General features: G+C 39.2%; 1 protein-coding gene across 1 annotated transcript; it reads left to right on the forward strand.

The window, feature by feature from the left end:
* Positions 1-3,827: 3,827 nt before the first annotated feature.
* Positions 3,828-23,174, forward strand: vdac1 (voltage-dependent anion channel 1). The gene is made up of 9 exons (XM_067423200.1): positions 3,828-3,979; positions 4,920-4,989; positions 9,473-9,522; positions 12,329-12,481; positions 12,588-12,640; positions 13,866-14,093; positions 15,850-16,000; positions 18,377-18,434; positions 22,375-23,174. Exons 2-9 carry the CDS (start codon positions 4,923-4,925, stop codon positions 22,464-22,466), a joined length of 852 nt encoding a protein of 283 aa, XP_067279301.1. The 5' UTR covers positions 3,828-3,979; positions 4,920-4,922; the 3' UTR covers positions 22,467-23,174.
* Positions 23,175-26,991: the final 3,817 nt, after the last annotated feature.

Below are 26,991 nucleotides of genomic sequence, written 5' to 3' on the forward strand. Positions count from 1 at the left end.
ATCACAATGTTTGAGTCCTGTATCAACAACCTGCCATTGTTAATACAGTACATGTGGCTTATGTACATTTAAGAAAACCACCTGCTCACAAATATTACATGCAAATGCCATATGCCACAGCGGCCCAGAATAAAAACCTACCCATTACTTACCTGGTATGGTTGATGTCTGTTCTAAAGAAGACAAAGTTGGCTCAGTTTTAAATTGAAGATGTTGATAATATCATCATATTCTTTTAGTTCACTTTCAAACAACAAAAGTGCTATGGTGTCCTGCCATCTTTGTCAAGATGTGTTTTAATAGCAAAAGGCGCTGCTGGTTGGAACCGAATCCGGATGTTGCTGCAAAGAAGAACATAACATTAATACTGGCTTGACGTAACTGAAGAGATTTTTATTCATACTGGAAGATTGGAGTTTCAATGCATGACAAAATAAATCACATTTAAAATAATTATTGCTGAATTGTTAAGCTTATGGAAAAAATAGTATTCTTTATGTTTTTTTTAAATATCCCTGGATCTAAAAGGATGGGCAAGATGTCAATCAAGGCCCACCGGTAGCTACGCTAGTGCTTCTAGAGTCATAGCCAGAATTATTGTCACCCCTGGTAAATATGATCAAAGATGGCTGTAAAAAGAAATCTGCATTGTTTAAAACCTAAAACACGGGTATAAGGAGGTGTCTTAACGTTCCCAACATAACAAAACGCCAGAAGGATGGAGACTAACTTGAAGGGTTAGTTCACCCAAAAATGAAAATGATTTCATGAATTACTCACCCTCATGTCGTTGGACACGCGTAACACCTTCGTTCATCTTCAGAACACAAATGAAGATATTTTTGTTGAAAGCTGATGGCCAGAGGTGGACAAAGCACACAACTTCATTACTTGAGTAAAAGTAAAAGTACTACTGGTCAAATATTACTCCGTTAGAAGTGAAAGTTATAAAAACAGATTTTTACTTGAGTAAAAGTACAGAAGTATTTGTTTTTTAAAAAGTACTTAAGTATCAAAAGTAAATTTCCTTTTTTTATGCCAACGCATTATTTTATTATTGTTGTATAAATGCACATTATGCCAGTCAGTGACGCTCTGACATACTAGCATACGACTAACTTAAACTCATTTAAATACTTGTAGAAAAGTTACAAAGCTCTTTATAAAGCTGCCGTCACTTTAAGGCAGAATGCACGGATCCAATACACTGATACACATCTGATATTCTCCCAACTTTACCATTCTCTTTCTCCCAGACGTTTATATTTTTAATATTTTATAAGACATGCATCAAGTGTATGCCAACTAAACTAAGCTTGATTTTTTTTTTACTGAAACATACTTTCAAAGTATGGCTATAGGTGCACACACGGTGCCTAAGAACCATCTTCATCCATTTTGCTATGAACTGATCAGTGCTCAAATTTTTTTTGGGAAAATGTATATGACCCTATAAGAGTGATTCCTGACAGACAGTCTGAAACAACAACAACAAAAAAACTTTTAAAGATGGAAAAAAATCATCCACTGACTTTCAAAGCTGCGACAGAAACGACTTTTGGACTTGAGGACCTTGATGGAAATGTAGTGGAGTAAAAAGTACGATATTTGTCTTTCAAATGTAGTGAAGTTAAAGTCATAAGTTTCCAGAAAAAATAATTGTAATGAAGTTCGTGGATGGAAGGAAGGAGGCGGGAACCGACGAACGTTCAACAACATTTATTAATTCAAAAGAAATAAACAAAACGAAAGTAGGCTAAAGTAAAACCGCGGGCAGCCCCTCACGGACGACTGCCCACAAACACACAAACAAAACATAACATAAAATCCAGGCCTGGTCCTCTCTCGTCTTCCGCTGTCCTTGCTCCTCCTTTTATGCTCCCGTCACATGGCCGCGAGACGAGACCGGTGTGCCACGCAGCTGGCACTTGTCAACACTAATCACCGGCCCGCTCTCGCGGTCCCTCGCCCCGCTCTCGCGGTCCCTCGCCCCGCTGCCTGTCACACCACATGTCCCCATCGCCCCTCGCAGGCCCCCCTCAGCAGCGAGGGCTCCCCGACAGCGCGTCCCTCCTTCCTCCCGGGCTTCGGCACCAATGTAATGAAGTTCGTGGATGGAAGGAAGGAGGCGGGAACCGGCGAACGTTCAACAACATTTATTAATTCAAAAGAAATAAACAAAACGAAAGTAAAACCACGGACAGCCCCTCACGGACGACTGCCCGCAAACACACACAAAATAAAACGTAGGCAGCCCCTCACGGACGACTGCCCACAAACACATAAACAAAACATAACATAAAATCCAGGCCTGGCTGGTCCTCTCTCGTCTTCCGCTGTCCTTGCTCCTCCTTTTATGCTCCCGTCACATGGCCGCGAGACGAGACCGGTGTGCCACGCAGCTGGCACTTGTCAACATTAATCACCGGCCCGCTCTCGCGGTCCCTCGCCCCGCTGCTTGTCACACCACAATAATACTCAAGTAAAGTACAGATACTCAAAAAGTCTACTTAAGTGCAGTACTCAAGTAAATGAGCTTAGTTACTGTCCACCTCTGCTGATGGCTGAGAAAGGCTTCAGAAAGGCCTCCATTGGCATTCAGTACATTCCCCCTCACAAGACCCATAAAGGCACTAAACACATCGATACAAAGTCCATCTCACTACAGGGGCTGTACAATCATTTTACAATGCGACGAGGATAGTTATTGTGTGCAAATTATTTTTCAAAATAATGACTTTATCCACCAAGTTATTGTCTTCTGTGTAGGTCTCTGACGAGAGCTCAGGTGATAGCGGCTCCTCCTCTTCTGGGTCCTGAATGGCGGAGCTGCGTCATATTCTCATGCATGCGTCGAGTTCACGTTAATAACTTGGTGGATAAAGTCGTTATTAAGATTTTTTTTTGCGCACAAAAACTATTTTCGTCGCATTGTGAAATGATTGTACAGCCACTGCAGTTGGACTTTTTACCGATGTCTTTTTTTATTTTTTTCAACAAAAATATCTCCATTTGTGTTCTGAAGATGAGCGAAGATCTTACGGGTGTCCAACGACATGAGGGTGAGTAATTCATGAAATCATTTTCATTTTTTCATTTCATCTTCCTCCCTGACACACACACACACACACACACACACACACACACACACACACACACACACACACACACACACACACACACACACACACACACACACACACACACACACACACACAGACAATAGAAAATAGCATGTAAATAGTTTGTAACATCTGTAAACTGTAAAACATTATCCTAATTAAAATGCCTTTCACAAACAGGATTTCCATCTGTTAACAGCCTCCAACACAAGAGATTCCATACATAAATCTAGGCTAGTGGGATATTTGCCGTACATTTCCTGTCTCCTCATATGCCATGGTGATGTCCTAGTTGGTAGCCTGCAGATGTTTGATTAGAGATTGGTTTGAGCCGTGTAGAGCACTTTTATAATGGAGTGATGCAATTTTTGGGCTTCAAACACCATTCACTGTCATTATAAAGCTTTAAAGCTCTTTTAAATATAACTTCAATTGTATTTATCTGAAAGAAGAAAATCACATAGTTTTGAATTTTAATTTTTGGGTGAACTTTCCCTTTAATGATTCTGTAAACTAAAATATTTCTCTGTCATATTCTGTCTGTGCAATGCACAAACACACGCTCATCTGTTTCTGGAAGGCCAAAGTGAGCACAGTTTTCAGATTGTCTTTCCCCTGTGAGTAATCAAGGGATGTGTGTCCTGTTTGAGGCTTAGACATTATGGGATGTCTGTAGCGTCTGTCATCCGGATGTGATGGTGTGGATGCAGTGGAATCTGCTGATGATGCTCACGATCATGGCGCAGGCGTTGCGCCGTGTGCGTACGCGCTCTTGCGTAAGTCTGTCGTGACTCGTGGCTCTCCGCACGTCTCTCATCCTCTCGGCTGAGTCCTGTCCTCCTCGCGACCTTACACAGGTATGTTCAAATCTCAGACATTTGTCCTGCGCTAGATGTTCAATCGGTTGTGAATCTGGTCGCCTGTAGTGTTTTAGTGGCTCGTGTGATTGGGACGCAGCGCATCAATGTCGCGCGCAGGGCCTGAAACGCTACAACTAATGCTTTTAATGCGCTCGCGGTGTTTGTGCATGAGCATCGAGGGCACGCCATCGCTATCAAATGTTCATGTGCTGTTTAAATGCATGCATCCTGTTGGTTTTATTGCATGTTAATGGTTTTATTTAAATGCATACGCACACGTTTGACTCATGTCATTGTCTCACTGCGTAAGCACATCGGTTTGACAAACCAAACGAAATACTGAAGTGTTGCAGTGCTGTGTGAAAGGAGGGATAATGTGTTCGTTTGTCCTTTATCTGCTCTGATAGTGGCCCTGCGCCACAGAGTCTGATGCATGGATCTGTGGAGCTCGTGTTGATTCATGCGTAGAATAGCATTTGCATGCTTTGTGTGCTCGGTGCTCTCCGGCTTTAAGAGGAACAATCGCATGGATCACGTATAGTGTGTGTGTTATGGAATAGGCCTCATTGTAAAGTGTGTGTGATGGAAGTATTCATGGGAAGTATACCATATTGGCTGGTTTTGCTGTGTAAATTATCTTACTGGGGTTGAATTGAATCTTTTGAGAGGCTGCTTACTGCAGAGCCAATGGGTGAGGCTTGACGTCCAGCCCCACCTATCTGCTCCAGCCACACCCACAACCTAATCTTAATTAGGTCAAGCTCCGCCCATTATGTCCACAGAGGTGGGGCAGGACCATCAGACCTCACCCAGAGCTGTAGGTCATTTGGCTGTGCAGTGAGCACCTCTTGCATCTGTTCATGATCCGCTCCCTGTGTGACCTTGACGTGACCTCTGACTTCTGTCCTGCTCACCTGACGCTCTCTCTGCATTGCAGACAATGGCCGCTCCTCCGACTTATGTGGACCTGGGCAAGTCCGCCAGGGACATCTTCACCAAAGGATACGGTATGAGTTCATCTGTTTTTAATATTACTGCCAAGGCCGTAACCATTTCATGAACATTAGCAGGCACCAAACATTTTTTGTTTCATTTATTGGTCTTTTAGTCATTTTATTACAAGGAATTAAGTGAAAGAAGGATTCAAATGGATTTAAGGGAATAAAGAAACATGAAATAAATTCTAGGTATAATTTAACTTCTGAAGTAATCATTAATAGCATTGTATCCTCTTGATGGAAATATATGTTGGGATTTTATTTCCATTGAGAGGTGCGTCATTTTTTTCATCGTGTTGATAATGCACGTGTCCAGCACTGTGTAAAGTCTCCTCGAGCACATCCTAAAGACTGTCAGTGAATTTAAGGTCTGGACTCTGGTCTGGATGTGAAGATGATCCTTCATGCTCTCTCACAGTCTGAGCTGATGAATCTTGACATTGTCTTCCTGGAATACGGCCATGACGTGTCTTCCTACAGGAGTGTTTAAGAGATGAGAAGCTACACACTCATCAGATAGGATCAGAAGAACTGCTGCCAAACTTATAACATGATAGAAACCATGCTCACTGCAATAATGGCCCGTGTACTTTTTGATAGTTTATTTTCTAATTTGAAGTGAAATAAGAAAATGTTTAAATTTAAAATAAGTTTTCCACATGTGGGTAGGGTTGAGTATCGTTTTTTTTTTTTTACGATACTGGTGCCAAACCGATACTTTTAAACTGGTACTGTCTGAACCGATACTTTTAATAAAAAAGAGCCACAAAACAACAATGGATGACAATAAAGAATAGCTTTTAAATTTAACAATTTATGCATGTTTCATGCATACTGAGCTTTTTACACTGTTAAAGACTTGGATTCCCATCCTAAACATAGACAAAGTTTCAAAAACTAATGTTGGACGTTTGATGGAGTATTTCTGTGTCAAAAATACTCCTTCCGGTTTCTCACAAGTTTCGGAGAGTTTTTTTCGAGTATGGGTCGGCTTGACGTTAATAGAGCGGAAGGTCCTTGTATGGGCCGTACGGGCTCTTCTCCCGGTAGCGCGCGCGTGACTAGAGCGAGAGAGGAAATGCACCTCATAAACACACATTCAGCTGCAGATCCAGTCGTCCGTGAACACTTCTGTGGCCCCGCGCTCCACTTACACTCCTATGGGTGACGTCGAGCGACTTCAACGCTTCAGCACAGCATTCTGGGAAGGCAGCGCTGCATTTGAACCGATTTGAACGCAGAAATGACGGGAAGCTTCACAACATCGCTTCAGTCGCGTCGCAAAGTGGATCTCCACGGTCACTGCTGTCACAGGACTTCACCAAATCATACCAAAGAAGTGTGTTTTTGACGGAGCAGTCCCAGCGATAAAGGTTCGGTCCTGCTTTGGAAGCAGCCGGTGAGTAAAACTGCTTCAAATGTCTCTGCTGTCGGCTATCGTCGTGTGAGTAAACATCAGTAAACGACACGATCGCGAGCTTCGTCATTCAAATGCGCTAACAGACTTCATTGTTGTTCTCTGTATAACGTTACACTATCTGACGTGCAAAACCGTTTTGCTTGCTACTGCTAAGGTTTAGTCGCATACAATAGTCCATAAACCGAATCATGTCCTCATAAACACACAAATGTTGACAGGCCACTAAATACAGTCCATACCACAGAGACGGACGTCCTGCTGTTGCCGTTTCTCCTGTTCAATTTATTTCAGCCTCCGAATGATTCTGGATCATTATCTGTATTAGCTGAGATAGATGGGCTTCTCCACGCTTGAGGACGTCACCGCTTTGTTAGCGATCATCATTCTTTAGCTCCGCCCACTCGATACGCCTCCAGCCGCTCGTTTTTTCGGAAAGACTCGGTACAGCCTATATTTCTTTTATAAATATAATAAAACTAAAGACTTTTCGGAGATATGAAGGATGCAATACTACTCTATAGGTGCTCAAGATGGACATGAGATTGACTGAAACTGAGTGTTTCACCCCCCCCCCCCCCTTTAAATCCACTGTAAAACCTAACCCAACTACAACAGGCCTAATTTAACACTAAATAACAGTTACAGCACTAATAACAGCAGTCGTCTGTATTCTTGGTCTGCTACAAACCATCTTCAAGTTTCAGAGAAATATGACCATATTCTCTGGCTAAATATTTTAGAACTCACATTTTTTTCAACTAAGTGCTGTACATGCTTATATATAATATAGAGGTGGGCATGGATTATTGTTTTTTTTTATCTAGATTTATCTTGGAATTAATTTAGATTAAAAGGGCTCATCTGAATTCTGCTGAAGGCATTCAAAATGTGTGTGCTACTAGGCTTGGGCGGTATCCAAATTTTGATACCGTCAAACCTCCTCCCTATTTTACCTCGGTATACGGTATTACCGTGAATAATTAAAACATTATGATGTAAGGCTCAGACAGCGTCAACAAACTGTTGGCTTGGCTTATATATATATATATATAGGCCTATATTTTTATTTTATTTTTTACATTTGAGCCCCTGCCCCTGAGAAACTCTCTGCACGTTTTATGCTTACTGTTATGAGACAATTGTCAGACAATTGACTTTTTTTTTTTGTGAGTCCCATGTCCACTTGATTTTTGTGGAGTTCATGCTTATTGCTTACATTGCCAGCTGTGTGACAAAAGGCTTCGGCAATATTACAGCATAGTCCGAGGGTGCGCTCGGTTTTTCATCCACGCAGCAGTTTCGGATATGCGCCCTTAGGTTCAAGGTATTTCCATCTCTCGCGGTCATCTTTTTGTTGCACAATTTGCAAATTGCCTCGTCTGTATTTACCGTCAAAACCCAAAATACTTCCAAACTGCAGAAGTTGTGTTCTTTTTCGAGACCGAATAACTCAGTGCCCGACTCGCCGTCTTTTCCCCTCTCTCTCTCTCTCTCTCTCTCTCTCTCTCTCTCTCTCTCTCTCTCTCTCTCTCTCTCTCTCTCTCTCTCTCTCTCTCTCTCTCTCTCTCTCTCTCTCTCTCTCTCTCTCTCTCTCTCTCTCTCTCTCTCTCTCTCTCTCTCTCTCTCTCTCTCTCTCTCTCTCTCTCTCTCTCTCTCTCTCTCTCTCTCATCCACGCTGTCACAACAACGCATACACATATTTAGGCATTTAATAAATAAATAGTATTTAATATGTAAATAGTTTAATTAGTTCAACTTATTAAATATTTAATAATTAATTGTTGATCAGCAATATATAAGTTGATCTGGTTTTTTTTTTTGACGGTTTGACGGTATTGAAACTGATACCGTTGCTATTTTTAGATCCCGCGGTATACCATTTTACCGTATTACCGCCCAAGCCTATGTGCTACCCAAATAATTGGTGCATTTTCATGGAGCACTGCAATCGTTTTCAATCCGAATGAAAATGCTCCTTATAAACAGCTCAATTGGATAAAAATGCCCAAACTGAATGAAATTGTAATCAGAGGGGTGGGATAAACCTTTTCAATACAAAGAGCATCTCAGTTTGTTGCGTATGGGGCGGCATAGCCGCTGACCAGTCAGGGTGCCCTCTGACCCCTGACCCCGCCGAAAGCACCAACAGTGGCACGTGAGCATCAGTACTGGACCACGGAGCAATGGAAGAAGGTGGCCTGGTCTGAGGAATCACGCGTTCTTTTACATCACGTGGATGGCCGGGTGTGTGTGTGTGGCTTACCTGGGGAACACATGGCCCCAGGATGCACTATGGGAAGAAGGCGAGCCGGCGGAGGCAGTGTGATGCTTTGGGCGATGTTCTGCTGGGAAACCTTGGGTCCTCCATCCATGTGGATGTTACTTTGACACGCTCCACCTACCTAAGCATTGCTGAGACCATGTTCAGCCTTTCATGGAAACGGTATTCTGGTGGCTGTGGCTCTTCCAGCAGGATAATGCTCCTGACACAAAGCACAAATGCTTCAGGAATGGTTTGAGGAGCACAACAACCAGTTTGAGGCGTCGACTCGGCCTCCAGATTTCCCAGATCTCAATCCAATTGAGCATCTGTGGGATGAGCTGAACAAACAAGTCTGATCCATGAAGGCCCAACCTCACAACTCACAGGACTTAAAGGATCTGCTGCTAACATCTTGGTGCCAGATACCACAGCACACCTTCAGAGGTCTAGAGGAGTCCATCAGAGACGGGTCAGCATAAAGGGGACCAACACAATATTAGGAAGGCGGTTATAATGTAATGCCTAATCGGTACACACACACACACACACACACACACACACACACACACCATACACAGTCCATTTCACACAGTTGGTGGAAACTTGACAGATAATTAAAGTGAATGTGTAATTCCCGGAGATATTGAGATGCACCAGCCGCAGAGGATGTTCAGGGATGTGTTACTCTACAACATCATAGCTGCAACGCTGTAATTTATGGCCACTGGTCATTTTCATGCAGTCAGATCACACATCGATCGCTCTTCATGTGGTTTTGTGTTAGTGATGTTCGTCTTTGTCATTCACAGGTTTTGGTCTTATCAAGTTGGACTTGAAAACGAGGTCAGAGAATGGATTGGTAAGAGGATTTCAAGTCATAGACATAAAAAACAGGGCTGTTATACCGCAGAGCCTGATGTAATATTGATGTAAATATTGACATGATTTCTGTTCAAATGTCCATTTCACTCACAGAATCATACCATTGGACATCAGTTCAAACGATGTGCAGTTTTAAAAGGCCAGAATGTTTCATGTTTTGGCCATGGGGAGTCGAGAATGTGCACTGAGGTTAATGTAAAGAGCTCTTGACTTCCTGACTGTTTACTGCTGTTAGTATGAGCTGCTAATGTCTGGTACACTCAAACCTGTGTTAAAACTGACATGGCATTTGGTGTGACAGATGATCTCTTTAGTTTAGGGCTGGATGTTGGCGCTGATTTCACGAATCAATGTCATTCCGGTTCACAAGCTCTTGATTCAGTCCAGATTTTAATTTGATTTGATACGTGTATACGTCCGTTTAAGAGAGGCAGTCTCTCAGCTGAAGCTGTAAACCCTGGCAGCACTTTACTATAAATTAACAACGGTTTATGTTTAAGTGCTTTATTTGGATATAATTATCAACACTCAAATAAAGCCGAGTTGTTTACAGACATTTGAATTGCACTTATAGCACTTTATATATTTACTGATATAGTCGTTTCTCCTTCAGTTGGTTGTTGAAGTATAAACATTAAAACACTCTGTTTTCATGACAGGTTTATAGTTAATAAAGTGCATATGGAATATCAGAGCTCCAGACTAACATTTGCCATTAGGTTCCTATGAAATTTTGAATTAAGTGCATTTACTAATAATATTAAGTGCATTTTTGTGTTTTTTTGGAAATGCACATTTGAAAGTAAAGCATTGAGCTTAAGTTAAGATGCAGATAAAAATAACTTTTATTAACAACAGTAATGTGCAAAACTTATCAAATGTGCCATTGTTCTTCTATAGCAGGAGTGTCCAAACGCAGGCGTTAAAAGGGGCCAGATTCAACACAAAACAGGTTTTGTGTTTTGGAAACATGACAAAATGATTTGACAAAACATTGAGCTGACAGTAGAGTAGTTTGAGATAGGACACAGATGTCAATTTAATACACAAACAATATCTGTAAAACTTATCTTGTTTTTTTTATAGGGTGAAATTTAAATATTTTTACTGAGTTAGAACTCAATTATTTAAATTAGCAAGCACTCTTAGATCAGCATAGGTAAAACCACACATGGCACCTCACTACATGGTGAAGAGATTGTTTCTATATTTAGAATGTCTTTATGGTGTTATTTAGTCTTTAAACTACGGTGGCCCAGTAGTGCACAACAACAAAATCAAGCCACAACACAACGGAAATGCTCCCGACCACTACTCTCAGAGTGTGGTGAAGTTAATTTTCTTTGCCTTACTTCCATAGTTTCGCCAGTCTTACAAAGATATAAACACTGCAATCAGTGTGTATTGTAACCATTGTATATCGACACATTTACTCAAAATAGCTGCATATTTATACTCGAGAACACTGACACCATGGTGCTTGATGCCCAAGGGAACGCCTGCCAATTCCACCATGTGGTTGAAACATATAATTTGTATTCATTTAAATTACTTTTAACATTTAAAAACAGACTTGTTGAAATTCCACAGCTTGGTTGTATTGGTAAAACTCACTCAGTAATGCACAACATTGGAATTTGAACATTAAAGGTATAGTTCACCCAAAAATGAATGTGAAATAAATGATGTTTATTTTCTGAAAATTGGCATTTGAGGGGTAAAATGTTTATTTTGGCAAGGTTGGCTGCTAAAATTCTTATTCCTGGGTCTATATATCACATAATAGAGATCGCTTCACTTATCGCTTCACCATGTTCTGTTGACATTTGACAACTAACGTTATGCGTCGCTCCGCTGCTCTGATTGGTTGTTCGTCTGTCCCATAATTACAGCCCAATACAGCTAGCCTGACGTGGTCATACACAATTCTGGTCAGAATATGAGTCTGATGCTCCATTGGGCTGTGATTATGGGGCGTTTCAACCAAACCTGGAAAGACCTCGATTGGATAGACCGACAACCAATCAGAGCAGCAGAGCGACACATAACTAGTTGTTGCTAGTTGTCAAATGTCAACAGAGCTCAACTGCACTGTGTTGCCAAGTCCGCGTTTTTTTTTCCGTGGGTTGTTTTCTATGTCTGCAGGTTTAAGCGACTATTATGAGATAGATAGACCCATGAGTGCGAATTTTAGCAGCAACCTTGCCGAAATAACACATTTTACCCCTAAACCCCCCCGAGAAGCTATTGTTTAGGGCTAGTAGTTGGCGGGTTTTGTTGTAAAAACTTGGCAACCCTGTCTGCACACGCGCTGGAATACACAATCTTTGCTGGTGTTGTAAAAAAATAAAATAATTTATTGATACACAGAGTACTTACCCAACATGATCATCATTTCTGAGAGAAATAGTGAAGGTGATGCAGATACAAACAAGCTCTCCGTTTAAGATTCGAACAAATTTAACCCAAGCGCCTTTGATGACGTGATGATTACGTTACTGTTGATCATCTGTCCGTCATCGTCTAAAGCCCGCCCTGATGATTTCATTGGTCCGAACAGTTTCTGTTAGGAGATAATTACTCCTCTATGGATCGAGTCCAGACCGAACCGCCCGACCTAAAAATGTTGTGTGCGGGGCTAAGTTCGGCTGGCATCCAGGCTACAATAAAGCAGTATCAGACTCATATTCTGACTAGAATTGAGGATGACCACGTCAGGCTATGATTACACACCTTTTTTCATACTTGTTCTCACTGATTGGTGTTTATCATACCTACTCTAGGAATTCAAAAGCTCGGGCTCGGCTAACACAGAGACCAGTAAGGTAGCAGGAACGCTGGAGACCAAGTACAAGTGGGCCGAACACGGCCTGACGTTCACCGAGAAGTGGAACACAGACAACACTCTGGGCACGGAGATCACTCTGGAAGACCAGGTGAGAGAGAGACTTGGAGAACGGACCCAGTGCAAGTGAAACACACTTGATGTGATGTGAGTTACAGGCTTGACCTTTAACACGAATGCTGCTTTATTTCCCTCAGTTGGCCAAAGGGCTGAAGTTGACATTTGATTCCTCCTTTTCTCCAAACACTGGGTAAGTGTATCGCTCACCACATCTGTGCTCGACATTTTTTTTTTAAGACACATTTTTCTGCACAATTTGGCCAAAATTTTGATTTATATCAATATGACTATATAATACTAGTAACGATGATGATGATTATAATAATAGTAGTAATAGTTATAATTATTATTACTAAATAAACATAAAAAATGGCTGAAAACAAATATTACTATTAGAATATAAAAAGGGCTGAAGTTGACATTTGATTCCTCCTTTTCTCCAAACACTGGGTAAGTGTCTCGTTCACCACGTCTGTGCTGGACATTGGGCACCTCCAGGATAGACGGGATAAATCATCGCTGTCGGGTGCAAAATGTGTATTGCCAAAACTGCTACGCTTTTTAGCAAAAGTGGAAAAAGCGTTGTAGTTTTCACTGTGTTGTCAACGTGTGTATATACATTACCGGTCAAAAGTTTGGAAACATTACTATTTTTAATGTTTTTGAAAGAAGTCTCTTCTGCTCTCTGCATTTATTTAATGATATAGATATTTATTTTGATAAAGATATATTGATTGATTTTTTTTTTTATTTATTTTTTTTTTTTAAGGCACGTTTTTCTGCACGTTTTTCGCCAAAGTTGTGATTTATATCAATATGACTATAATACTAGTAACAATGATGATGACGATAATAATAGTAGTAGTAATAATAATGATAGTAATAATTATTATTACTAAATAAACATATAAAAATGGTTAAAAACAAATATAACCATTAGAACATAATAATAGTAACGATGATGATAATAATAGTAATACTTAAAAAAAATATTAACGAAGATGATGATAATAATAATAATAGTAATAATTATTATTACTAAATAAATATATATATAAATGGCTAAATACAAATATTACTTCACTTTAAAATAGAAAAATAATGGGTTGGAATAATGTTTTTTCCATTACAGATGTAAAATTTCAATACATATTATTTTTTTAGCTGTCTTAATTTCTTCATTTTCAAACATTTTTCAGGACCATTTTTTTTCTCAACTGCCAAATCCTTTACCAAGTTTTGTGCAATTCTGATGAAGTAAAAAAAAAAACAAGCAATGTAAAGTTTCCCCCCAAAATTACCAAACAACACCAGAGGGTTAAGAGTCGTTGTTTTTTTTCCTCATGAGTCACACAAACACAACAGCAATACGTTTCTGAATGCATGTCCTCTAACGCTGCGCTGGCTTCCCCTAGGAAGAAGAGCGGGAAGATCAAGAGCGGCTTCCAGCACGAGCACATCAATCTGGGCTGTGACGTGGACTACGATATCAACGGCACCGCGGTGCATGGAGCCGTGGTCGTGGGCTTCGAGGGCTGGCTGGCCGGGTACCAGATGACCTTTGAGGCTGGCAGGAACCGGATCTCCCAGAGCAACTTCGCTGTCGGCTACAAGACCGACGAGTTTCAGCTCCACACTAATGTGTACGTATTAAACGCAGTCTCTGCACCAGTGAGATGCTGAGTGGTTTCTCCCAAGGTTTATTTTTCTCCATCATGCCCTGATGGAGTTTGGGTTCCTCACTGTCGTCTTTGGCTTGGCTTGCTCACTTGGAGACACTAAAACTATGATCTAAGTTATTCAACTAAATATACAAATAAAAATAATTAATTAGGTCTTATTTAATTTTATAAACTATAATACTGATCTGCCAACATTGTCACTCTATGATAAATTAAAATAAGCTGATAACATCACTGTTTTCTCCAGAGCGACTGTACAGCCGAATCTAATTTTGTTGCAATATTGTCCTGTTTAACACTGAAGCTGCTTTGAAACAATCGGCATTGTAAAAGCGAGATATAAATAAATGTGATTGATTGATACTGTAGAGCGGTGTTTTTCCAGTCTCAAGGTTAGACGGGGGGGTTATTTATATATTCGTTTAGTCCCTGGCGATTGGATTTGTCAAGGGCTTTGCAGCAGGAAGGAGCACACTCATGTCACTGCTGCTTTATATCACTGAGGCTCAAATAAGAGCTAGTTCTGTACCGCTGAGTTTAGGGCTGCATGGGATGAAGACTTGTGCACTAAAGCCCTGTTTACACCTGCCGTTAAGATGCGTTTCGGTTGATCTGGGTCTAAAGAGTTTTGAGCTTGTCCACTTTGGTCCACTTCCAGAGTGAGCTGAAACTCATTGGTCCGGATTGCTTTCGTAGTGTAAACGCTCATGTGGTCAAACGCACTGGAACAGCCTCTAAAAGACGCCCTACTCTCCTCTACTGACCTAACGCTAAACATTATGGGACGAGCGCTAGCCAGACGGGATTTAAACTCTCGGCTGGAGACCCAAGTTTGGTTTGAAGATGAGAAACGTCCCGAGCTCAATGTTCTCTCTCCATTCCTGATTTCTAACACACACTCACAGCGTTCGGCTGGTCTTGAGTCTGTCAGAGCAGAAACTAAAGCTGATGCTCTCCGTGTGTTTCTCCGTCGTCTCCGCTCGTGTTCATGGGTCAATTACATGAGCTTATTTCATCCATTAGAGCTAAAGATCTGAAAAACATAGACCCTCCCCTCGAAGAAATCAGGACAGAAGAGGCTGAAAGTGGACAAAAGAGACGGATTAAAACACCAGCTGGAAACGGGAATGTGTCTCCCTCGTCTACTCGTGATCTGATCCACCAAAACACATCTTAACACCAGCTGTGAACTAGGGTTGGGTATCATTTGGGTTTTTTACTATACTAGTGCTGAACCGATACTTAAAAAAAAAAAAAAAAGGAAGAGCCACAAAACGACAATGGATGACATTAAAGAATGGATTTTTTTTTATAGTTCTATTCTTGGTCTTCTACAAACCATCTTCAAGGTTCAGCATTATTTTGCAGAAATATGGCCATATTCTCTGGCTAAATGTTTTAGAAAGCATTGCCTTCGGTCTGATTACATACCAGATGTAAAGGTACTGGTGCCATATTGGGGGTTTCATACCCAACCCTACTGTAAACAGAGCCTAACAATGGACAACCTTCATCAGTGCAGTCACTTTACAGTAAAAATATCCCAGATAGCACACCTACGTCTCCAAGATGTCTAAAGAGCACTTCGTCAGACACCGAAAGGGGTTGTTGTTTTGTGTTGTGGTGTTTCTTTTCTAGAGCAGTCTGTTTAACACATATATTTAGTGCTGTTTTGAATGATTCAAAAGATGAGTCTTGATGTGTTTTCAAATCGCAGGAATGATGGAACAGAATTCGGCGGCTCCATTTATCAGAAAGTGAATGAAAACCTGGAGACGGCGGTTAATCTGTCCTGGACCGCCGGCAACAGCAACACCCGCTTTGGCATCGCTGCCAAGTATCAGATCGACGCCGACGCTTCCTTCTCTGTATGTGTTGAGTAAATAAGTCAAGTCAGCATTGCCACATTTCAGTTTTTATATCCCACCCAGGTTTTCTTTCAATGGTCAATGCATTCATTTGTTGGCACTATGGGCGTAATAAAGGCACTGAATGAAGCTGTTAAACGCGCTGGAGCAGCACTCCTCAAAGTGAAGCGTTTACCAACACATTTTAACTCGCTCCATATCATCAGTCAAGTGTGTGAGCTGATGTGACTTCCCATCACAGAATGAGGCAGACAATGCATTATTATTTTATAGTATTATATACAGTGATGAAGTTTATGTAGATCAGCACTGCATTATACTATACTTTAGTATTATGAAAATACCCGAGAAGGCTTGAAGAACTCAAATACGCCATATATTGTGTGTTTATTGTCTTCATGTTTAATCAAAGCGAAATCTTCTTTTTATTCAGCTACAGCGTTAGCTTCACTTTGGGGAGTTCCTGAAACGTCGTTCTATGACTTCTCTCTGAGGCGTATGTGGCGTTTCTGCTCGAGGGCGCCCTCTAGCCTCCAGTATGAATTACACATGAGTCTGTTTAGTGCTCACGCCATCTTTTTTGGGTTAAAAAAAATAGGAAAAATAATACTTCTCTAAATAAATGTATATGACAATCAAAATGTTTTACTCAAGGGTACAGGGTAATTCTTTCCTAAATTTGAACGTAAGGTCCACACTAGAGGCTTAGTAACTACTAGCTAGTTTGTAACTAACTCTAACCATTTGATCTTAAGGCAGAACGTAGCTAGTAGGTCGTAAGCTCTCCGTAAAGTAATGCGTAGTCGCATATGATGTTTACCCTCAATGATCCAATACCAGCCTTCAAATGCGAGAGCTGAAGTTGTGTTGAAATGCTCTGAATTTGTTTATCCTTCATTATTATTAACTTATTTTGCCTCAGGTAACAATACAGTAAAAATAAGTTTCCATTAAATATGATACTTAATTATCAATAACTTGTGCTTTTATATGTAAATAACATTCAGAAGCATTCAGTATTTGAAACAACATTAATAAGACATTAAGGTCAATAAATAAATACTGAAAAAACAACAGAAGTTACATTTATTGATTATGACTGATTTTATTTGACATCATGACATGCACAACACAACGTTTTGCACGAGTTCATGTCAAAGAGCCGCTAACAAAATAATCTATTCACATAATGTTTTCTCTCTTCAAATATAAGTATGTGTAAATGTCAGTTATCAAATACGTGTAAATAATTGAAGTCCGTCATGTAAAACAAGAGCTTATTATGCAGTTCAGTCTCTGCTATTATTCCGACCATTACTCCTGATCGGAGGCTTCCGTAAATATTTACTTTATACGTAGATTTACGCTTCAACTAAGTTTAATGGTGCAATGCAGAAATATTTAGTAGTGCATAAGTTGTAACTTAGTGCCCATTTACGTCAAAACTAGGCTAAGTTGTAACTTACAACCGGCTGGTGCAACCGGCCCCAGGAGTTTTCCCCCACAGTGGATGCTTAAGAGGCTCATATTTCATATTGAAGACATAGACTCGTTCTTGATTTTGCATACCTCCTGACAAAAAATTATAAAATTTTAATAATAATAATAATAATAATAATATTTTATAATAAATCCTTAGATATTTTTAATCATAGGCTGCCTGCATTTTAACAGGTAACCCTGCAATTTTTTGTAAAATAAGTCTTTAAAATATAATAATAATAATAATAATAATAATAATAATAATAATAATAATAATTTATTATTATTATTATTTTGTTATATTTATTCTTAAATACTCTTTTTTTATAATGAAAATATTATTGTTATAGTAATATTTGCTATTCTTATTTTAATATTCGTGATTACTATTATTCAATTTGAGCAGCACTAGTTGTCCTATGATAAAAAAATATATTAGATGGTTTCTTCTCCTCTTGTAAGTGCATTAATAGAATCAAAGTCTTTGTGTACAGGGCTTGTCTTTGTAAGCGATCCAACCAATTCCTGCATTGAAAGCTCAAATGCGCTGTGTGAGAATATAATGGATATACGTTTTGTTTTGCAGTTCATGTAACGCACATGTAAACGAATACGTGAATCGGTTTGCAATATTTAGGGTTCATATTTAGATCTTTCAGAATGAAAAGGATTTGATTGATTAAATGTAGTGCATGTAAACGGCTGACTGTAGCCTGTAGGCCGAGCCTGGATGAGATGTGCTGTTGAATATGTTTAGATTGGAAGAGCCTGTTCTTCCTGATGTTTGTGCAGGTCAAACCTGTGTGACCATGAAAGATGAGCCCATGGTTTCTGAAAGGGCTGAAATCTAGATTATATATTTGTCTGTGACTGTTTTTTCACTTTTTCTTACAGGCCAAAGTGAATAATTCTAGCCTTGTGGGCCTAGGATATACTCAAACCTTGAAGCCTGGTGAGTATATCTCTAGAAGTAAATGATGTGCTGTGTGAAGTTTAATAAACCTGTTTAAAACGCCTATGCAACGGTTTAAACCAGGCGTGTCCAATCCTGCAGAGTTGAGCTCCAATCCTAAACTAACCCGCTGAACCAGATCAGTCACGGTCTTGAGGAGTGAGAGAAACATCTAGGCATGTGTGTCTGGCACTGGAGGATCCAGGATTTTTTTCTCTTGGGGGAGTTTAACAGTTCAGAGGTGGTGTTAAGATTGCTATAGATGCTAAATGTAAGTTCATTGATAACTTCAGTATTCTGCATTTTATTTTCAGTTTTATCTTAAATCAAGGTCTCACTGTAAAGTGTGCAGCCATCAGACCTGCCAACCTGTACGCATTTTGACATCATAGTCCGCTAGTACGATTTGTCACTCTACACTACGCAAAAACCTGATGTGACCTCGGTGCACATGCTGTACGCCGATCAAGCAATAGTAAAAGAAAGAGTTCCACCAATCATAGCACTTGATTTGTTCCCCAAATAACAAGCAGGGATGATTGACTAATGCCTAACATTAAAAAAAAAGAGACCGCAAAAGAGAGTATTTATTTTGCATGTTAGTTACTTATGTATTAAAGTACTGTTGTCTAAGCGAGCTCTAGTAAACAGGAAAATCTGTCACTTTAAGAGCTGCACGGATCAAATACACTGTTACACGCATTGTCATCTTTTCAAATGTCTGAAGACATAACTGTCTGTTAGAGCCCGTCACGAGCCTCAAATCTAGCCCCGTGTCTGACAGGAGCCTGTGTTTTTAAAATCCTCCCTATAACACTGCAGCCATTAAAATAGTTCAGTGTAGTTTTTAATTTAAAAGTAGTTTGTTCTTTTCTTTATTAAGTTAATTTAGATAAATGTTTGGAATATATATATATATATATATATATATATATATATATATATATATATATATATATATATATATATATATATATATATATATATATATATATTAGGGATGTACGATATTGGATTTTTGCCGATATCCGATATGCCGATATTTTTCAGCTCATTTTGGCCGATGCCGATATATGTTTATTTTTTCCCTTTGTTTGGAAACAACACCTTTTTGAGCAAAAACTATTTTTTTTCATTCTGGTTTCAGATTTCTGAGGTATCCTTACTAAAAGGATTCTTGTTGAAGATAAATAAATGTTAATAAAGTTCTTTTTATGATAAGAGTACATTAAAAGCTCTGAAAATAACAATAATAAAGTCAGTAATTTTTCACCCCAGATGCAGCTGTAACCTAAATATTGTATTTTTGGATTTAACGTTTGTGCACATGAAGTGGGGGTGGCATGACATCCATTGATGCTGTCTTTTAATTCTACAATTATTGTAGAGCTCCTTGGATTATTTTTCATCATCCATTTCGTAAAATTATTACAGATTAATACACTGTATATAAAAGTATTTAATTTAAAGTGTCATGCTTGTGATTTATGACATCATTACTGATTTGTTTATTCAGAACAAGAAGTAACTTCAATTTATTTGTGTATTCTACTTTTCATTGTATTAGTGTAACAACAGCGCCCCCACTACATGTATAAATATATAGCGGTCTGGGGGGCGGGCACTAGGACCTGGAGGAGCTTCTGCTGCTGTGGAGGCTGCCGCACGCGCTAGAGAGTGGGACTGGGGAGACGCGATTGGGCTTGTTTTGGGCTAGTTTTGTTGTGAAAACGTGGCAAATCTGCTGCTGACGGTCACGTCCTTCTGTACGTGCATTCAGAAATTCAAGGCAGCATTTAAAAACAGTCAATATAAATCACTGTACATGCAATGTATTTTCTTGTTTTCACTTAAAGAATGACCGCAGTGCTGACATGGTCTTATCGCTGTAGCACTCCTTGCACACATGAGTTATTGCAGGCACATCAACACGTTATCATATCGGCAAGGCATATCGGCATAATGTTTTAATATCGGCCGATGCCGATTTTTATATTTTAAGCGTTTATCGGCCGATTCCGATGTCGTGCCGATAATATCGTGCATCCCTAATATATGTGTATATATATATACACACATACACACCTATATGATTATTAGGAACAGCCATTAAATTTCTCATTAATACAATTATCTAATCAACCAATCACATGGCAGTTCCTTCAATGCATTTAGGGGCAAAATCGGCTAAACAATCTAAACCAATAAAATAAAAAACATGCAGGTTGTCTTACCTTACACCTCTCTGTCCTAGTCAAGACAATCTCCTGAACTCCAAAATAAATGTCAGAATGGGAAAGAAAGGTGATTTAAGCAATTTTGAGTGTGGCATGGTTGTTGGTGCCGGTCTGAGTATTTCACAATCTGCTCAGTTACTGGGATTTTCACACACAACCATTTCTAGGGTTTACAAAAAATGGTGTGAAAAGGGAAAAACATCCAGTATGCAGCAGTCCTGTGGGAGAAAATGCCTTGTTGATGCTCGAGGTCAGAGGAGAATGGGCGGACTGACTCAAGCTGATAGAAGAGCAACTTTGACTGAAATAACCACTCGTTACAACCGAGGTATGCAGCAAAGCATTTGTGAAGCCACAACACGCACAACCTTGAGGCGGATGGGCTACAACAGCAGAAGACCCCACCGGGCACCACTCATCTCCACTACAAATAGGAAAAAGAGGCGACAATTTGCACAACCTCACCAAAATTGGACAGGTGAAGACAGGAAAAATGTTGCCTGGTCTGATGAGTCTTGATTTCTGTTGAGACATTCAGATGGTAGAGTCAGAATTTGGCGAAACAGAATGAGAACATGGGTCCATCATGCCCTGTTACCACTGTGCAGGCTGCTGGTGGTGGTGTAATGGTGTGGGGATGTTTTCTTGGCACACTTTAGGCCCCTTAGTGCCAATTGGGCATTGTTTAAATGCCACGGCCTACCTAAGCATTGTTTCTGACCATGTCCATCCCTTTATGACCACCATGACCCCATCCTCTGATGGCTACTTCCAGCAGGATAATGCACCATGTCACAAAGCTCAAATCATTTCAAATTGGTTTCTCGAACATGACAATGATTTCACTGTACTAAAATGGCCGCCACAGTCACCAGATCTCAACCCAATAGAGCATCTTTGGGATGTGGTGGAACGGGAGCTTCGTGCCCTGGATGTGCATCCCACAAATCTCCATCAACTGCAAGATGCTCTCCTATCAATATGGGCCAACATTTCTAAAGAAGGCTTTCAGCAGCTTGTTGAATCAATGCCACGTAGAATTAAGGCAGTTCTGAAGGCGAAAGAGGTCAAACACAGTATTAGTATGGTGTTCCTAATAGTCCTTTAGGTGAGTGTATTTATACTGTATACACTTCAAGCATATCACAATGTTAGTTTAAATGTTTACTATCACCACTACAGTAAAAAGGCATTTCTGACAAACTGAGGCAGGCTCGCAACGGCGCTCGCAAGCGAAATCGGCTTCACAATCTAAATCAACAAACCAATTCCACCAGCGCAGCACATCTCATAGCTTCTTTTATTTAATGAATGTCTAAAATATAAAAAAGGAGAAGCTTAAAACAGGCCCTAGGGGTGTAAATAAGTTGGAGCTGTCGGACTCTGTCTGAAATGGAGGGCTCTGCCGCATTTACAAGATTATTCAGACATATTTTGTGTGTATTTCTCTGTTTGTGTGCTGCACAAAAGTAAGAAGAAAAATCTGTTTATTATTGCACACTATTCATTCTTTATGAGAAGCCTACAGGGTGATGGCTGGTGGAGTAATGTGCATGTGAGCTGGAGCTGAACTCCGCAGGCATCGGACACCCCTGGTTTTTTTAAAAAGCTTAGGCTTGTTGTGTGTGTTCACCAGTGTGTATGCAGTTCCTCTACTTCAGTAAGGATGTTCCTTGTCTAACTCTTCCCATCTCTTGGCTCAGGTATTAAGCTGACCCTTTCTGCTCTTCTGGATGGGAAGAACATTAATGCCGGCGGCCACAAACTGGGCTTGGGTCTGGAGTTCGAGGCATAGGAGGATTGCAATAGTCCTGACTTAATTTTTTTTTTGAACACCTATCCTCACAAACCTTGTTTCTCTTAGATTCCCTGGCCAAGTACACCCACTCGGTGGATTTATGCATTAATGGTGGCTCACTTCTTCTTCAGCCGGTGCAACAGATGTGTATGTATGAATGACACTGCTATAGGTCACACAGAAGCATAAATGGCTTTAAAATGTATTTTCAGTACATTATTTATTTCAGTGTTGATCATGACAGAATATTTTACTAATGTTTGGGGAGAAGAGCCATTGGCTAGAAACAGAAAACACTAATACTAGCTGGCAACATTCCTGATCCACGGTTTTCTCCCAGCAAATCCTAAAAGAAGGGACCCGTATGTAAGAATACACTCCAGGGCTGCTGTAGGAGCCCGTCACATCTTTAGTTGTAGATGCCAGCCTTTTGGGAGCGTTTCGTGTTTGTCTTGTCTGTGCGAGTGAAACCACACGTGTATCTTGTTTTATTGCTGCATACTGCCTGTATCTTTCATGGCAAAACTCTTTCAGCTGTCCCTGAACCAAAGGAGATTGGAAACGGCCTTCAGATGAGCCGGGGAACAGCTGTAAAGATCTGAGTATGTGGATGTAGTCTTCCGTTTTTAAATGTAGGGTTAGAATGCTGTGAATTTGGCAGTATGGGGACTTTAAGTTGAATAAAACATTTGAACCTGGACCACACTGATGGATTGTGCAGTTTGTTTCTTACTTGACGAAATGTCTACATATATTAGTAGTTATTATTAGGGATGGGACGATACACTAAAACTCACGATACGATGCACCTCGATATGCCAGGGTTACGATACGATACGTCACGATACGATACGATATCAATTTTTATTTTTATTTTTTTCAAATCTGTGATTTTTTTACCACCTAAGTAATGTACTTAAACGAACGGTAGGATTTTTCTCTTCTTTTGCATTTTGGTTCTATGTTGTTTAAAAAAAAGAAGAATTTTTAGAAGTCTGCGACCACATCTTAAACAGGGGTGCCAATAATTGTGGAGGGCACTGTAGGGCTGTCAATCGATTAAAATATTGAATCGCGATTAACTGCATGATTGTCATGAGTTAACTCGATTTTAAATCGCACCTTTTTAGCAATTGTAAATGTATCTTAAATTAAGTTTAAATTAAGTTTTTAATACTCTAATCAACATAGGTATGGACAAATATGCATGCTTTATGCAAATGTACATTTATTATTAGTGAAACCATACTTATTCAATAATAATCAATACAGTATGAAGACTAGACATATCAAAGGTCATAGATATGTTTATCTAAGAAATTGTTCTCTTAAGCCTAAACTTAAAAATAATGAGTAAGTAACTGTTAGTGATTTCTCTCATTTTAAGAATATAAAGGGAGTTTTTACACTGGCAGTTTAATTCAGAACAGGGCAAAGTTCGTATGAAAAATTGTTAATATGTACCAGTGAGCGAATCAGAACCACACCATATCTGGAGGAGGTCCATATTACACGAGTAGGAATATAGTGCGGCCCCTTTAAGAGATCCGCATTTCCTGTTGAACTGCCGGTATTTTGCGCGTGCGCGCCGAACTGGGCCGCGATTCACGTGGACAGTGTGAAGAACACGGACTCGGGAGCGCGCTTGTTCAGGAAAGTAACCTGTGCATTCGTTTTAGCCGATTGTAATGTATTTAGTTCAATAAAACAGGTGTACTGTAAGCGTGGTGATGGTGTTAATGATTTACCTCAGACATGAGCGAGAGTGAGCTGCAGTGCATCGCGCTCAGACTGCAGAGAATGTGCTCAGTGAAAAAACGCCCTTTTCTTTCTGGAGTCTAATAAAAGTTAAACAGAAAACATGGTAGTTTATGTAGGCAATAACTGCATTTTTGGTTTAGAATATTAATGCTAATGTCAACCCTTTTCTTTCCCTATTAATGTTTGCTGCTGCACCCCAACCTCATTCTACTGTTATACTAAAAGGTATTTTATTTACCTTTTAATTACTATACATGATCAATAAGTATAATTTAACTACTTCAATTCAAATAATATACATGCCAATCTCCAATACATGCATAACCAGGTCAAATCAGATCAAGATATCTCTCATTGGTTGGAAAATAATAATTTAACACATTTCATGACTCTTATAGCTCTATATGGAGCGGATGAGCGTTTCCGCTGGGTCCTAAAGTCAGCTCTCCTTCAGAATGCGTTCAGATACAATATCATTTTTGGTTAAGTTTTAGCATGCCATTCATTCCAAAGGGGGTCAAATTGACCTATCCTTTAAACCTGGACCACACTGATGGATTGTGCAGTTTGTTTCTTTCTCAATGAAATGTCTACATACATTAGTAGTTATTAAATGCAAAAATACTTTTCATACGCCCCTCGCATCCTGTAACAAATCCTTTCCTTGCGGGTCAAAATGACCCGAAGCCCTAAAATTACAATTGTTTTTTTCTATTTTTAAATGCATTTGTTTTTATTTTATTTACCTTTTAATTGCTAGATTTGATCAATAAGTATAATTTAACTGCTTAAATTTAAATAATAACATAAATTAAACTCAAGTACATGCATAACCAGCTCAAATCAGCTCAAAATATCTTACATTGGTGGAGAAATATTATAAGATGACATTTCATGACTCTTATTGCTCTATATGAAGCGGATGTGTGACGCTGTGTCCTAAAGTCAGTTTTCCTTAAGGATGCATTCAGATACACATGTAGACATTTATAATACAATTTTTGGTAAAGTTACAGCATTTTTAGATTACATTGAGCATTTGTATGTTTTTTCTGTGTACTGAAGTGTTCCATTCATTCCCAATGGGGTCAAATTGAACTGAGGGAAATATTTGTTAAATTTTTTTTTTTTTCATTATTTTTTATTTTATTAGAACCACATAAACTCCTTGAATCCAGTCATTTTGTGTGTGTGTATTTCTGGCTCAAGTCAAACACAAGTCCTGAGGTCTTGGACTGACAAACGTTTAGACATGTTTAAAAATTAGTTTTGGGTTAAAATGACCAGAGTGAAGGATGTTAAAGTAATCTTTATTGAAAAACTCATGTCTTTTATCTCTTTATCAGCTAAAGTAGAAGTACACTTTTAAATACTACTGCCATTGTGAGGAATGTTATCAAAGTTATCGATATATTGGCCATTCTAGAACAGGTTCAAAGTCAGAATTATCTTAGAGAAATCTTTTTCCACAAATGTGTGCAAATGGTGTAATATCAAAGGTACACATTTCTTGTGCAGTTAATTCTCATATTTTAATTTGAGAATGTTTTGGAATATTTTTTCCACTCTGCAAATGTGTCACTACCAATACACAATAATATATAATTTACAAACAAGGGTTATATTAACCTATTAGGATTTTGTTTACAACCTTGTAAATATATTTTTTTGCTATTTTATTAGGTTTTCACAGGTGAAGCTATCAAATTTAACAACATTTGAAGTGTAATGTTTTAGTGATAATCTCATTTATAACAAGTCATAACTGGGTTCAGCCTATACATTAATTATAACTTATTAACAAGAATAAGCAATAATGCACTTACCCAGTGGCATAACAATTAGCATATAACCAAACTCTCAGATGTAAACATCAATAATACAACCTCCTACAACCAAAATCCTTAATTTTGTGCAAATGCTCTTTCTTTTCTGATAAAACATTTTAAATATATAAGAAACTCCTTTAATTTTGGATCCATGTCAATGAAAACGGCTAAAACCTTATATACCAGGATATTATTGTATAAATAGCTATTCTTTCTAACATGAACAATTTATACAATTATTTATAGATGTTATACACCTAATACTGTGTAATAAATATAGCCTACTTGTTGCTACATAATCAGTTTTATTTAGTTGTATTAGTCATATTCATTTCAAGTTAGACATGACAAAAAATAAATTGACATTTTACTTTATTTACAAAACCCATATTTTTCTCAAGAACAAAATTACATTTTTTAATTATCTTGGCAAAGTTTTACACACACACACACACACGCACACAAGTTCCGCGTGAAAATCACGGATCTTTCAACCCATGTCGCAACGCTGTGACTGCGCATTCGCGATAAGGATGTCAATAGTGATGGCCAAATGAGGCTTCCTGAACCACTGAGGCTTTCCAGTAGCCTGACAAGCCAGAGCCACATCAAGATGTTTGTTTTCACACTTGCGGGCAAATTAAATTTGCTGCCGCTAGGGTGCGTCTAGATTTCTAGGCTAGCTTTCCAGCCCATTGCTTCACCAAAGGGTTCATTTACCTGACGCCTCATGAAACAGTGTGCTACCTAGTGACACCTGCTGTGGAAAGCAATGCATCGCACACAAATCTATTCATCCTGAGCAACCAAATTGTCGTAGTGTGGGCACACCCTTTTTCTATTGCCTGTGTATTAATAAAGTATTTTACTCTGCCTGTATTAACCTATGCACACACAACTCACACAAACACACAACTTTGTGTTCAACTATT

The sequence above is a fragment of the Pseudorasbora parva genome, chromosome 18 (genome assembly GCF_024679245.1).
Source record: "Pseudorasbora parva isolate DD20220531a chromosome 18, ASM2467924v1, whole genome shotgun sequence".
NCBI classification, from domain to species: Eukaryota; Metazoa; Chordata; class Actinopteri; order Cypriniformes; family Gobionidae; genus Pseudorasbora; species Pseudorasbora parva.